The sequence below is a fragment of the Oryctolagus cuniculus genome, chromosome 6 (assembly GCF_051225735.1).
Source record: "Oryctolagus cuniculus isolate XC-2025 breed Fujian yellow rabbit chromosome 6, ASM5122573v1, whole genome shotgun sequence".
In the NCBI taxonomy this organism is placed as follows: Eukaryota; Metazoa; Chordata; class Mammalia; order Lagomorpha; family Leporidae; genus Oryctolagus; species Oryctolagus cuniculus.
The window spans coordinates 107516797-107533154 of record NC_142872.1 but is presented as its reverse complement, the minus strand read 5'-3'; the positions used below and the strand labels follow the sequence as shown (position 1 = coordinate 107533154).

Genomic DNA, 16358 nt, shown 5'->3' with positions numbered 1-16358 from the left:
CTTTTGGAGTTGTTTGGTAATGTGGTTAAGGATAGTCTGGTCAATTGGAGAGGCAAGAAGTGACTTCCTAGGCTGATTATAACAGCATCAAGGTCCCCCCTCCCCTTCTGCCTGCCTGACTTGCACAGACCTTCAATTTCTATTGATGGACCCATCCCATTCATGTGACCACAAAGGATATATTGTTCACTTAAGCTTATTTTAGGCAGCAGAGATGCTAAAAACCAACATTGCTGATTTTTATTTTTATAGAAGTTTGGCTGTGCTTAATGCAGTTAGATTAAATGTTGATAGATGATATAAAGATAGAGAATTAAATAGAATCTAGACAGTATACATTGTGATCGAGTTGTTATAGGAAAAACATTTGGAACAGTCATTATCTCACTTCTCCATAAATCCATTCAAAATAAGCAAGCTACAACATCTGTCACCATTGTGTGCAACGTGGCCTTTGCAGAATGTTTTTTTAAGTGCAGTACTGAATTTCAATTTCAAAATGCCTAGTAAGAATGTAATTGCGATTGTTTCACCAAATAGTTTTGCTAGAAATGGGTGCTCTCAGAGCTTAGAAGAAAATGCAGTTGTGTGGGGCCGGCGCTGTGGCGCAGTGGGTTAATGCCCTGGCCTGAAGCACCGGCATCCCATATGGGCACTGGTTCCAGTCCCAGCTGCTCCATTTCCGATCCAGCTCTCTGCTATGGCCTGGGAGGGCAGTGGAGCATCCTTGGGCCCCTGCACATGCGTGGGAGACCTGGAATAAGCTCCTGGCTCCTGGCTTCAGATCGGCGCAGCTTTGGCTGTTGTGGCCAATTGGGGAGTGAACAATCGGATGGAAGACCTCTCTGCCTCTCCTCTCTCTGTGTAACTCTTTCAGATAAATAAATAAATCTTTAAAAAAAAACTTGTTTTAATAATAATATTTCACCCTAAGAAACTGTAATTGCCCTTATGCCTAAGATATCTTCATAATTATCCTAGATGAACTTAACACTAATGCACACATACAGCCTTTGCTTCATTTTATTTCATGAGTCCCGAGAGCCATGTTTGATGTGCACTGGAGTAAAATATCCACGTACTGTGTTATCTAAAGTGAGTGAGAAGTTAAACATGAAGAAAAGCACTATTAAGAATTATGTCTGGAAAGAAGGTATACACTGGGACTGTCATAGGCAATTTATCGCCTTAGGAAGGGTGAAATTGAAGGATAATGGACAAATATGCCAAAGCACAGGGTCAGGGTATGAGCTGACCCCCAGGTCAAGGAAAGGAAATATGGCCATCATATTAAGCCCTAAAGAGCTCTAAGTGTTCAGCTGTGTACTGGAAGTGATGGGTCTGGTGGTGCTGACCCCTAGCTGCCACATGCCCATACAACTTGTCCTTCTCTTCCTCCCCGAAGGATTCAAGCGTACCCGCAATTTAACCAATCACGCTCGCCTCCAGAGGCGGGGAGGTGGGCCTGGGTGAGGCAAGTGGAGCAGGCGCCTCCTTCATCACTTTCTGCAAGGGAGCTGGAGATGATGGCTGCTTCAGGAACACCTCGTAACAGGCATTCGCAACCATTAGGGAGAAGACATTACTCTCAAAGACACTAGATTCCTTCTCCTTTAAAGCTTTGGCTTTTTAGAAATGTATGATAACAAAAAGAACAATGCAATTCTCAGTTTGCAAAAGATTTCTATCCTCATAAATGTTATAGCTCAAAGTACGATAACCCTGACTGAGAAACAAAACCCTGATGGTGCGTGTTTTAGCGGGCAGCTCCGAATATCCCAGTCCTGCAGAAGGCAGGCACCCACTCGCTCCTTTAACAGGCTCTTCCTCAGTGGTCACCGTGTGGCCTGTGCTATCTTAGGTGTTGGAAAGCAGCAGAGAGTTAGGCATGGCGTTGACGGCTGATCTGTGATGTTTTATTAGAGGCATTTTGAAACTCTATTTCCAAAAATATTTTATTCTCTATCAGATATATCAAAAAGTTTTTTAAAAACTCTTAAAATTTTACTTAGAATTATCAGCCTTTACTAAGAACTTTCACATAATTAGCTTCTTGATATGTCTGCTTTGCCTTCAAAAATCATCACCTATCCCTAGGTAGATCATTCCATGTCCTATTTGTTACATTGCATTTTAGTGTATAGGTTCTTAATTTTTTACAATTTTATACTAATATGAAGAGAACAGATTTCATAGGTATAATTCTGAGAATATAACCATACTTCCCTTCCTCTTTGCCTCCTTCAATCCCTTTCCTTTCTTCCCTTATTTTTTTTTCTATAATTTTTGCAAAAACATAATTTTAATCCACTTTATAATCACAGGCTTAATGCACAACCAACCATAATATTCAACAACACAGGATGTTTGTTTCATTCCTGTACATTTTTCTGTATTCTGTATTAATTCCTACATATCAGAGAAAAACATGATATTTGTCTTTTTGAGACTGACTTATTTCACTATGCATAATGGTTTCCAATAGTATTCATTCTTATGCAAAAGACAGAATTTCACTCTTTTTTATGGCTGAGTAGTATTCCATAGTGCATATATACCACATTTTCTTTACCCAATCATCAGTTGGGTATTCAGTCTATAAAAGAAGGATAATAATACAACTTTTCATTACAATGAGTTGATCAACAAAAAATCATTATTTATTCACATTCCAACAAGATTTGAAATAAAGGAAGTGAGAGTAGTTTGTATAAGCCATACAGAATACATACTTTATTTATGAATAATTTAGCCTGAATAGTAAATCATTACATTTCAAAGCCATGCTGAAGTTTGTAGGAAAGTATGAATTATCCAAAGATCGATCATACTAACACTATCACTAACATTATTATATAAAAATAATCCACTGTTTCCTTTTTTTAAAAAAAATCATTTCTCTATTTGAAAAGCAGAGTTATGAGAGAGGCAGAGACATAGACAGATATTTTCCATCCTCTAGTATACTCTACAAATGGCCACAACGGCGGGGGCTGGGTCAGGCCAAAGCCAGGAGCCTGGAGCTCCATTCGGGTCTTCTACATGGGTGCCAGAGGCCCAAATACTTGGGTCTTCTGCTGCTGCTTTCCCAGGCACATTAGCAGGGAGCTGGATTGGAAGTGGAGCAGCTGGAACTTGAACTGGCGCTCACATAGGATGTCAGACTTGCAGGCGGCAGCTCAGCCTGTCATGTTATAATGCTGGCCCCACTAGATTATTTTTTATACTAATCAATACTATTTAGTAAATCACTGACAAAAGTAATTTATTTCGAGCATTCTAATATTTAATTTTCAGAGTTTTTGCACAAAATACAATAAATATAAAAAGACACAATTTTCCTTCACTAGTCATAAAAAGAGAACTATCCCAAAGACAGTAACCAAAAATAAATAAAAATTTTAGGATGAATTAGTAGAAGACTTCAAAAAGTGTATGGAATGTAATTGACACAGATGTTTTGGTGCAACAAAACATTTTGTGGAATCCATGTATATGAGGAGTCTTAAAAAAACTATGGAAAATATTTATTATAAAAAAACTATTCATGGGGCCAGTGCTATGGTACAGCAGGCTAAGCCTCCTCCTGCAGCATTGGCATTCCATATGGGTGCTGGTTTGTGTTCCGGCTGTTCCTCTTCTGATCCAGCTCTCTGCTATGGCCTGGGAAAGCAGTAGAAGATGGCCCAAGTGCTTGGGCCCCTGCACCCACTTGGGAGATCCAGAAGAAGCTCCTGGCTCCTGGCTTCGGATCAGCTCAGCTCCAGCCATTGCAGCCATTTGGAGAGTCAACCAGCAGATGGAAGTCCTTTCTTTCTGTTTCTCTCTCTGTGTGTCTGTAATTATATGTCTCAAATAAATAAATAAATAAATAAAATCTAAAAAAAACTATTCATGAATTTCAGTGTTTTGCACCAAAAATACATATCTTTTAATTTCATGAATTTGTTTTTAAAGATTTATTTATTTATTTGAAGGGAAAAGTTAGAGAGACAGAGAGAGAGACAGAGGGAGAGACAGAGTAAAGGAGAGAGAGAGAGACTGGGATCTTCCATCTGCGGTTTTACTCCTCAAATGGCCACAATGGCTGGGGCTAGGCCAGGCCGAAGTCGGGAACCAGGAGCTTTCTCCAGGTCTCCCACATGGAAGCAAGGACTTCTACTGCCCTCCCAGGTGCACTGGCAAGGTGGTGGCTTGGAAGTGGAGCAGCAGAGATTCGAACTGGTGCTCATATGGGATGCCAGCACTACAGACAGAAATTTCGTTGTTGTTGTTTTGTTTTGTTTTGTTTATTTATTTGAAAGTCAGAGTTACACACCGGGAAGGAGAGGCATTGAGAGAGAGAGAGAAAGAGGTCTTCTAGCTGCTGGCCACAACAGCTGGAGCGGTGCTGATCCGAAACCAGGAGCCGGGAGCCAGGAGCTTCCTCCAGGTCTCCCACGTGAGTGCAGGGGCCCAAGGACTTGGGCCATCTTCTACTGCTTTCCCAGGCCACAGCAGAGAACTGGATCGGAAATGGAGCAGCTTGGTCTCGAACCGGCACCCATATGGAATGCCAGCACTGCAGGCAGCGGCTTAACCACTACTACACAGTGCCGGCCCCTGCAGACAGAAGTTTAACCTGCTACACAACACCAGCCCCCAAATTTAAAAGTTCTTGCAATTCAGAGTATAATCTACCCACTAAAATTCCACATTCTTATAATTTGTATTTTGAACATTTAGTGGAAAGATAGATTTCTTTTCTGAAGTCTGGTATCCAGGCCCCATGTCCTTTTTCCAGCAAAGCGGGGAGGGTCCATCTACCCACTGGCCCCACTGATCGATGGGGCTCATCTGTTTCCCACACAAGTGAGGTAGAATGGTGTCTGAGGACAAGTCAGGGCTGGCTGTGAGTCTGACACTGACAGCTCTGCGGAAAGCGGGAGCTTTGAGACACAGTGGATCCTTAGCTACTTCTCTGGGTGGTGGGGAGGGCAAGTCAGACCTCACAAAAAGGAAACCCCTGGGTCACCTGTTGCACAGTAAATCTCTTGGGTCATTTCATGTTTCCTGGATCCCCATCCCAGATTACAAGGCAAGTCGAATGTAGAGTAGGAACAGTGTTAGGTGGTAGGCATCGCTGGGTGTGAGCACTAGGATGTGAGCAGACAAGGCCAGAGGGGAAGAGTGTCTCAGCAGAGGGGAGCTCAGAGCAAGGGGTTGATGCAACTGCTTAGAGATGGGTTTGGGGTGATGAGCAGGCAAAATGGATTCTGGTTTACTTTGTAGAGTTGAAGTTTCAGCATATGCTTCTAGAAAACAATACCTTTCAATACATAAGTTACAAGCAACTTTGTAAAAGTTATCTTTCTTGATCTTCAAGACTACTTGTTCTAGCTTCCCGCCGGTGCTCACCCTGGGAGACAGAGGTGATGGCTCAATAATTGGGTCTCTGACACCTACATGGAAGGCCTGAATTGAGTTTCCATCTCCTGGAGAATCTCTCTGCCTCTCTACCTTTCAAACAAATAAAATGAAATTTTTAAAAAGCTCATCAATATTTTATAGATGATAAAAATGCAGTCCAGTGGCCAGCACTATGACATAGCAGGTAACACCCTGCCTGTAGTGCTGGCATCCCATATGGGTGCTAGTTGGTGTCCTGGCTGCTCCTCTTTCCATCAGGCTTCCTGCTAATGCACCTGGGAAAGCTCCTGCACACGCATGGGAGACCTGGAAGAAGCTCCTGGCTTCAGATTGGAAGCCATTGTGCCCATTTTGGGAGTGAACCAGCAGATGGAAGACCCCCCTCTCTCTCTGCCTCTCTGTAACTCTGCCTTTTAAATAAACAAATAAATCTTTTTTAAAAAATGCAATCCAAGTGCCATCGATTCAGTAAAGGATAAAGGTGGGTGAGAGCTTACTGCAAATCCACACTACACATTCTACTGTTTCACATTAGGAAACGGTCAGGCCTCTGTGGACCACAGTTTGAGTGCCACTACTACACATGCTTGATTTCTCGCTGGAAACCGAGGGTGCCCTTCCGTAGTACAGTGTGGGGGCTGGGAAGAGTCTGCAAGGCAACCACTGTGCTCTGCTGTCCCCTCCCCTGTCTCCAGGGGCCTCATGACAACATTTTGCATTAGTGGAAGAGTTACGGGCCCCTTCTGAGTCAGGACTGGTAAGAAGCAACCCTTGCCTTCCTCGGCCACAAAGGATGCTGGGGGCAGCAGATGAATGGTTCCAAGGCCCGTGGGTCACCTCATGGAGAAGAACTACTCAGACACCAGGAGAGTTTATCCCGATCCAGACATTGAGTAAAATAGAAACTTCGGGGTGAAGTCACTGACTCTGGAGTTTATTGCAATAACTGCTGTTACTCTGCAGCAATGTGAAATTTAAGAGATTTCATTTTTTCAGGATAGCTGTGGGCATGTTATAGGCTAGAATTTAACTGCAAAACGAGGTTTTAAAGATATTACGGTTGTGTTGGCGTGAATAAAAGAAAATATAACTTAAAAGTGAATCTAGTTGATTTCTCTGATCTAAGTTTACTCAGTCTGAAATCTCCATACAAAAATTCACGTGTAAGGGCTGGCACTAAGATACAGTAGGCTAAGCCTGTGTCTGAGGAGCTGGCATCCCATATGGGCACCGGTTTGTGTCCCAGCTGCTCCACTTCCAATCCAGCTCTCTGCTATGGCCTGGAAAGCAGTAGGAGGTGACCCAAGTGCTTGAACCCCTGCACCCACATGGGAGACCTGGAAGAAGCTCTTGGCTCCAGACTCTGGCCTGGCCCAGCCCCAGCCATTATGGCCAACCCCGGGAGTGAACCAGCAGATGGAAGACCCTTCTCTCCGTCTCTCTGCCTGTAACTCTACCTCTCAAATAAATAAATAAAATATTTTTAAAAAATTTGCATGCAAATTACATTTTCTCTGAATTGTTGGAAAAAAATTATAAGACCCAATCAAGGAAACAACAAAAGGAAGCAAATCAGGCTACCAGGATAACACTTGACTAGAAAATCACTTGAATTTTTGAGTTTATATTTGTTTCTTATGAAATCTACTAGACACACACGTTTTTCACCACATTTTGCAAGTAAATTATCTTAAAGGGATTCCTTTCTGCCCTCAGAGATGAGGGAGCAGTTGCCTGAATCCTAAAAAACACTTTGTGCTACTGCCTTAAAGTACAACCTACTTGAAAGTATTTGTAAGTGTTAATATTGCTTTCAGTACAAGAGGACATGCCAATAGAGTGGGAAAACTATGGAATCTCAGTATATGCCATCCTGGCAAGAAAAGAAAAGTGGAAATGAGAAATCCTGTCTTTTATTCCCTCCACAATCGATAACATCAATTCTCAGGTGTTCAATTAGAAATAATGATGTGAAATCTGAGACTAGCCTTTGGAAAAGAACCTGTGTGGCTCAGATTCTAGCAGAAAACAAAGCTAATTGCATTGTTTGGAGGAATCACAAAGCTACTTATTCTTGCTCCTTACTGTCTTAACAAAAGAGAAGCTATTAACTGCCTCTGGGGCAGCATAAAAGCAACTGTCACCATAGTAACCGAAGACCAAAGGTCCATTGGTAGAGAGAAAGTTACAAGGAATGACTAGCCTTAAGAAGGCAATTTTAATCTATGCATTGTTAAACTTAGAGAAGAAATGCTTATCTGAAACATGAAAGGGAGAATATGGATATCAGGCCTGCAGAGCTGTCTGGGAGGGGCAGGTGGTGCCCCGGAGGCTTGCATGCACTCTGCATCTTGGGCTCAGCTCACTTGCACTTTCCTGGTGTCACAACAAGATCATGTCATCCTAAACACGAAGGAATCCCTGCTTTTACTACTGAAGGACTAGGTGCTACAACCCATTTCCATACTTACGGATGCCTCCACAGCCTTTGCTATTTTCTTCCTCTAGCAGGAGGGAAGAGGAGGCAGGAGAGGGAGATGGAAGAGAGAACATTAGCAAGATACTATTAGTGACCATAAGCACACATTTTTGATGCATTTGTCGTATTTTTATGATTGTGAATAACCCCCCAATAAAAGTAGAGATTTTTGAATTTTCTTTCCTTCTTCAGTCAACAAATGTTCATTATCTACTATGTGCACACATGGTGCTATACCTTGGGATAGCACATGAGCAAAATCACATGTTGTCCCTACTCACATGGAATCAAGATTTCAGTGGGTGACAGAAATATTTTGGGTGTATAAAACCTGGTGATATCAGCTGTATCACAACCAGAATTAATCAGAATGTGAAAAACTTGCCAGGAAAAGGAATGGCAGCAATTAGACATTTCAAAGAGTGACACTTATGCTCAAAGTGGACTTGCCTTTGCTCCCTTGGTCAAATTCAGGGGCTTTAGTGTGCCACCATAGCCTAGATCTCTTGATTTTCATCTCTGAAGATTTTTAAGAAGACAATGAGTACTACTTTTAACCATGATGATGTCAGCATCGCCTCCCCTTTGACCCGGGCCACTGTGCAAATGTAATATAGAAAGAGCAGGGTGAGATGGTGGTCTAGGGCCTAGGCATTGGGGGACAGCGCTGGATTCCGGTCCTGCTCCTCCTTATTCAAGTTTTGGGTGCAAGTGACCTAACTTCCCCAGCTAGTTTTCCTCTCTGGTAAAACTGGTATGTTAACAGTAACAACTTGTAGAGTTGTTGAGAGGATTACATGAGATAATCTGTATTAAGCACTTAGTCTGATGACTAACCTGTAGTGAGCTTCCCATATCCATTAGTATTATTTTTTAATAGAAAATCCTTTCTTTAGAGACCTGTGGATTTATTTTTAAATGGCTTAAACTCAAAGTTGCCATAGTAACTAAGAACCTGCTTAGTTCAGAGTTAAAGATTTTTTTAGATGAAAATCTTTGCTGTGGTCAAAGAGGCTGCTATAGTGTTGCTTCTTGTCCTATCACATGAATACCATTTCTGTACTCTACTGTAACAGACTGATCTCATTGTCTGCCTACTCTCCCTGCCTGGGATATGTGAACTATGCCAAGCCTCCTTTACCTATGAATACTTCCTCACACTGCTCCCTGCATTTCTCTCCCACAACATATTTGAGACTGTTATTACAATACTCATGGACACTTCCCCTTCTTTCTTCCCTTTCAGTAAGAATTCTTAATTGTGCAGACTCAGGATTGAGAATGACCAAGATGCTTCAATGTACACACACACACACATTCACTCACAATCATATAGTCCACAGAATCTTCCAAGGCATTAAATACCTAAACATTCTTCTAAATCTAAGATTGGCCAAATATTTTTGTGAAGTTTCACATAGACCTCTCATTCATTTTCATAAACATTTTTTGGAGACAAAAGGCAACATTATGTGGGTTTTCTTTTATCCTGATGGATGGGCAGCTAGCGATTGAAAAGCCATTCACTGCCCAGTCCTGACACTGCCTTTCCCCATTGGGTCTCTGTGAGAGTCACATGCTCTGGACATCTTTGAAAAGAATCTTCCGAGGCCTCAGCATCTCACTGGAGTCTCCTGGATCCCACCTAGAACTGTGCGGAGTTGCTTCTGTCCATCACGATGAGCAACAAATTTCTAGGCACCTGGAAGCTTGTCTCCAGCGAAAATTTTGATGATTACATGAAAGCTCTGGGTAAGAAGCACTCTTTCTTGTTCTGGCTGAGAGGATCCTTTTTAAGGAAAGCTGTGGGACACTTCCCTCTAACACCTTTTCCAGGCCTCCGGGGGAGTTTGCATAGGTTGAACTATAATCCTTTTCTGGGGTTAATCTTCTTCTCCATCTTTTGGATAATGTATTATATTTTGTTTGTGGCAATTTTTAATAGAATTTAAATGCTAACTCCACTGATTTCAAAGACAATTTTGTACTAATAGGGCTTTAGTTGCAGGCCCAGAAGAAGCCATAGAAGGCTAGTCAACCCATCCTCTGGCCTTCCTGAAACCTGGTTTTAGAGCAATTCAAGTGCCTCTCAAAGAAGGAGTTGAGTATATTGAAGGCACTAGAAAATCCCACTTTAAAATGTTGATGTTTAGCCAAAATAAAATTTACTCTCTCTGCATCTAGGATGTCCATTATTACACAGTTGTAGATACAGGGATTTTGAAAAGCAAAAAATTTTCCTAAGTTAGGATGTTCAGAGACTAGGGGTGTGAATAAGAGAAAAGCAACTGGGATTGTAGCAGTGGATTGAAATTCAGTTACTCAAACATCAGAGAACTTCCCGGGAGTTAGGACAGCAAATGGGGATGGAAAATCTGGTCATTAGTTAAAACTCTATTTTCTAGACTTTCTAGAGAATGATACATAAGTATGAGCACAATAGATGCTCTTAACATCTATTTCTCTTGGAAATTTTCCGAGAAACATATGTATAATGGAGAGTGATGTCAGGAACCACAGGCTGCCCTGCTTGTCACAGTGCCTGCAGGTTTGCCTATCTGTCAAGAACGCTTGTATAAAACATTCTAGTGTTAGCTAAAATGAGCAAAATCATGCTACTGTTGCCTGGAAACTATGCGAATGTCATGAGATAAATCCATGTGTGATTGGTTAGACCTATGGACTTTACTTTGCAGATGAAGAAGAGGCAAAATATGAGAGTCTTGAACAGGGACTCTCTCATTCCATTGTTTTCAAATCACAGAGTGAGAAAGAGCACCTTGCAGACTGGTGAATGTAGACTCAGCTCTACCGCAGAGACTATGATTCAGTTTGAAAAACGTCCTAAATCATGTAATAGAAAAGCAATCAGAATTAGAGAAAAGTATACAGTTCACAGTTTATTAGATGTAACTCTTCACTTCTTGTTTAATATAGATATAAGTTTAGATACCAAACGGATTTTTTTTTAAAGAGGGAAAAGTAAATCAAAACATTTGGACTTCCCATAGGGGCCTTAGGAGACAAGTTTTTCTTTCATGTATTTCTTATTTGACATTTTTCCTCTTCCATGTATTTCTACAGTCTTGATGATAGCAGTAATATCAACAGTCTTGATGACAGTAATATAACCTAAAGATCTAGTTTTATTTTATTTTTCAAACACAGAAGAGCTTTAAAAATCACTTTATTTACTTGCAATCATTTGAAATGGTACAGATCTTGAAAGTAGGTGGATAGTTTTTTCTTAATAGCTAAATTTAGGAGCCACAAAATTTCAGAGTTGAGATTCTGGCAAGGAAATGAGGGGAATTATGCTCTGTTATCACAATATATTAACAAGGAAAAAAATATAATGGAACAACATGTTTATTCCCGTTTCATTTAAAAATATATTTATAATATTTGTAGTACAAACTATAGTATCTATATTAATTCAGATAATGATATATTTATGATTGGACATGGTAAGATTGGACATGGTATAAGTGGACAGCTTTCATTATTTCAGCTGCATATTTGTACTCTGTAAAATCTGAAGACATCACTTACTTTTGTAATGGTAAAACCTAAAATATTTGAGTTCTGGACATGTATTCCACCAGGTAGTGAACCATCATGAGAGGAGGCACTAGTAGTAGATGACACTACCTGCCAGCTACACACCTGTGACCTCCAGGCTCCTTGGGGACATTATCTTGAGCAACACAATCTAATACTACTTCATTTTCAGGTGTGGGGTTAGCCACCAGAAAACTGGGAAATTTGGCCAAACCCAATGTGATCATCAGCAAGAAAGGGGATATCATCACTATACGAACTGAAAGTACCTTCAAAAATACTGAGATCTCCTTCAAGCTAGGCCAGGAATTTGAAGAAACCACAGCTGACAATAGGAAAACCAAGGTGATCCTTAATGTTTCTCTTTCAAGTTGGTCCCATCAGTTGCTTCAGAGAGGCTTATTCCTGCTGGTGTTTAAAACCATAGGCTCCATTCTGCTGAAAATGAATGTGCCTCCTGAGACCTCTATGATAAAAATACTGAATGAACTACTTTAGTTACCCGATGTCCAGGGCAGTCAATGACATGAACTTGTCTTTGCAGAGTATCATAACCCTGGAAAGAGGCGCATTGAATCAGGTACAGAAATGGGATGGCAAAGAGACAACCATAAAGAGGAAGTTGGTGGATGGGAAAATGGTTGTGGTAAGAATATTTCTACTTCTAAAGACAGAAATAATGCTACATAAGCAAGCTGGTTATATTGTTTTCAAAATATGCTTTGTTGTTTGAATACAAATGGGTAAAACCGCTAACAAGAAAGTCAGAGTTAATGCATGAATCACATTTAAACCATAAAAGACTCGTTTTCAAATACTGGCCCAAGATTTTAGACATAACAGTACATAAATATGATAATAAAGTTAAACAGTGAATGAAAAAAATCTCATTAGTTTTGACTCACAAAGGAAAAGGCAAGTCTAATTTTTTTAAGATTTATTTATTTATTTATTTGAAAGTCAGAGTTACACAGAGAGAGGAGAGGCAGAGAGAGAGAGAGAGGTCTTCCATCTGATGGTTCAGTCCCCAATTGGCCGCAATGGCCGAAGCTGCACCGATCCGAAGCCAGGAGCCAGGAGCTTCTTCCAGGTCTCCCACACCGGTGCAGGGGACCAAGGACTTGGGCCATCTTCTACTGCTTTCCCAGGCCACAGCAGAGAGCTGGATTGGAAGTGGAGCAGCCGGGTCTTGAACCGGCACTCATGTGGGATGCCAGCACTGCAGGTCAGGGCGTTAACCCACTGCGCCACAGTGCTGGCCCCGGCAAGTCTAATTTTTAAAAGTAATATATGCCTCATAAGGCTCAATTGTAGAAAATTTGCAGAAATAAGGATTTTTTGCCTTCAAGAATTCACAGTAACTTAGAATAAACCATGCCAATAATGTAAGCTGAGCTTTTTGGAAAGCTCTTGTCAACTGATATGAAGCATGACAAAGGTTGTCTAATGGTTTTTAAAAATTAAGGCTCTGAGCTTACGAATAAACACACACTTTGCACATAAATAGATTGTGCAAGGATTTGAATACTTCTTTCTTTAGTACAGTGATTCTAAGTCCCTGTTGCACAATAGATCTACATGGAGAGGACACTCCACTATGGGGACACAAACAGATCCCCTGAACACAAATACTTGGGGGACAAGGGAAAAGGCATTAGTACATTGGAATGTGCCCAGGGTGATGCACATGTGCAGATAGCTTTGAAAACTATACTTTTAGTAGATTTCAATGTATAAAACTTCCCACTTTAGTAAAAATTCCTGCTTCTTAAAAAGCATAGATTAACTTCAAAACTGATTTTATTTCAGCGGTCATAATTCTGGGTTATCTACTGATATTTTATTACCTCCAAATTTAATCTTATAAATGTATTCCATTTTATTATAAATTTATTGTTCTCTGATTTGAATTTTTGGTAGTCAATTAATCTCTTTCCTCCTTTTTAAGGAATGTAAGATGAAGGGCGTGGTCTGCACCAGAATCTATGAGAAGGTCTGAGTAATTTGTTTCCTTGCTGAAGTGATATTTCATCATTTAATGTTGGTAGTCAATTGACAAGACCTGAGTATACTGCATTGTGCTCATTTGTTTGGTTTTGCTTTTGTTTCAAAGGCTCAGATAGGCAAAGGCCAAAAATGAGGATTAACCCAAAGTTCAGTATTATTTAAACATTCTCCATGTATATGCACGTCATTACTGTATTAAAGCAACTTAAATAATTGATGATGTCATTTAATTAACTGCCAAATTATAACCTATGCTGTATATTATAAATGATAATAAAAAAGTAATTGTAGACTGTTAAAAGGAAATAAAAATATTGTTTGGAATAACAAACTCAAATAGATTCAGGGACCAGGAAAGTTAAGAGGAAGGAGGATCAGAAGTGAGGCAATCTGCCTTAAGTTGAGGAGTTCTGCTGAAGGCATTGTGGGAACATGGTTAAGAACCTCTGGGTATGCCTGCATTCCATATCAGCATAACTGAGTTTGAGTTCCCACTCTGCTTCCTGTGCTTGCTTTCTACTAATGCATATCCTGGGAGGCAGCAGGTGTTGGCTCAATACTTGGTCCCTGGAAAGCACACGGGAGTCCCAGATTGAGTTCTGGACTCATGGTTTTAGCCTGCCTCAGCCCCAGCTGTGGCAGGCATTTGGAGAGTGAATCAGTGGGTGGCTTTCTCTCTCTCTCTCTCTCTCTCTCTCTCTCTCTCTCTCTCTCTCCCTCTTTTCCCCTTACTGTCTCTCTCACCCTCCTCCCTCCCTTCCTTCTTTTCTTCCTTCCTTCATTTCTTTTTCCTGTCTCTCTCTTTCCCTCTCCCACCCTCCCTCTCTCTCTATTGCTTTTCCTTTCAAATGAATAAAAATAAATAAATAGAGGATTTCTAGTCTCAGCTGAAAGGGGCAGCCTCTACCCCAACTGATTCTTTAAATTGAGGGATAATGTATAGAAGGTGAAATGTAGATATTAAGGGTAGAGTTGAATTGCTTGTGATGAATGCATGCACCATGTAACTCACAGCCAATCAACATACAAGACATTTCCTTAATCCTAGAAAGTTTTCTTATGCCCTTGCCCAATGTCCTGCCCAGGGCCACTCTCACTAAACCCAAGTATAGTAGTGATTTAGTTCCTCTCACTTCAGATTAGTTTGTCTGTTCATATATAAATGGGACTATACATTGTTTTTCTTTCTTCTGTTTTCCTTTTTAAATTCAATAAAATGTTTTTGAGTTTCATCCACATTGTGCCATATAGTGGTAGTACATTCCATTTTATTGTAAAGTAGCATTCCATTGTAAGGATATATCACAAAATATGTATACATTCTTCTGTTAAAACAATTGAGTTGTTTTTAGTTTTGGCTACTATGAATAAAATTGCTACCAACATTCTTGTCTAAGACTTTTTGTAGATGCATGAGTTTTTTTTCTTTTGGGCACATAGCTAGTCATCGATTTACTGGGTCCAATAATTTTTCACAGGCAGGAATGGGAGGCCACTATGTTCAAGTGATAATGGAACTACTTCAGATGTATTATATAACTGAGAAACTATGTTGATGTCGATGGGAACCAGGGTGTTTATATAAAAGAAGGGACTTACAAATATAGATTAAGGACAAGCAAGAAAGAAACATGTAGGGATGGAATAGAATCAATACAAATTCATGCTTTGTAAGCTATGCAAATGTGTTCATACATATGTATAATCTCAAGCACAGTTTGCATATATATATATATGCATGTGTGTAAGGTGTTCATGCATTATGTGTATGTATACATATATGTGTATAAATATACATTTTCTACCTTTATGTGCCAAAAGAACTTAGAAGCAAAGACACCGCAGAAGGAATGATAATATCTGGCACTCAGATGTTGGTGTCTAATATCATTTCCCATTAAAAAGAATGAGAGTCTTGGAAAAATTGCTGAGTCCAAAGCATGAGCAGGGCAGGTTTAAGAAAAGCCTGAAACATTTCACTGGAAAATAAAGAAATGATAAAAAAATTCAGGTATGCCATCAAAATATGAAGGGGTTTCCACTGACAAATCTGGGACAGTTTGAGTGCATAATTAGTGAGAAAAATAATAAGTTATAAATGACCAGGAAAAAATAGAAACCCATGAATTCATACAGATAATAGATAGAAATATGAAGATATGTCTTCTTTATCACAGAATTCAATGTACCAACTGGTAAATGCAGAATGAGTTCTGGAACCATAAAAACATAATTTTCCAACCATTATAGCAAATATTGGCTCAGTCAAGCAATGTCAATGGGTGCTAAAACTCGCGCGGGGACATTTGAATTAGGAGCAGGGCATTAATTTTGCCTGAATGCATCTCTTCACAAATTGTTTATTAGTTACAAGGGCAAAATAGGAGCTGTTCAGTGGAAAATTGCACAATCTTTGACTTGATTATCAAATTTAACCTCACCAACAAAGGGCGGATGAGCAACATGTGCCTTCAAATGTGATAGCCTGCGAAGGAAGCAATAGCACTTATGTAGGAGTTTGGCCTGGAATCCATACCTGAATTTAATCATCAGGAAACATCAGACAAATTCTAAGTGAGGAATGTCCTACTTTTTTTAAAAGGAGGAAGTATTGCCTAAATTTTTTGAAAATGTCATAGAAGACAAAGAAACACTGTGGAAATGTTCCAGATTAAATGATACTAAAAATAAATGACAATTCAATGCGGTGAATGATCCTTGACTGGATCTTGTACAACAGATAAAATAAATGCTCCAAAAGACAGTATTATTCAAACAGCAAATCAGATTAAAAGTACATTGAGATCAAATAAAAGAGTAACCTTATTCTTGGGAAATACACACTGAAGTATTTTGGGGTGATGGGAAACAATATATGCAACTTATTCTCAAAACTTTCAGA

The 16358-nt window shown here is 40.0% G+C and overlaps 1 protein-coding gene across 1 annotated transcript; it reads left to right on the top strand.

Moving 5' to 3' along the window:
• The first annotated feature begins 9522 nt into the window (after positions 1 to 9522).
• On the top strand, positions 9523 to 14840 carry PMP2 (peripheral myelin protein 2). The gene is given in 4 exon segments (NM_001082230.1): positions 9523 to 9640; positions 11622 to 11794; positions 11994 to 12095; positions 13398 to 14840. Coding segments are annotated over 4 exon segments (399 nt in total). The 5' UTR covers positions 9523 to 9567; the 3' UTR covers positions 13449 to 14840.
• The last annotated feature ends 1518 nt before the right edge of the window (positions 14841 to 16358 follow it).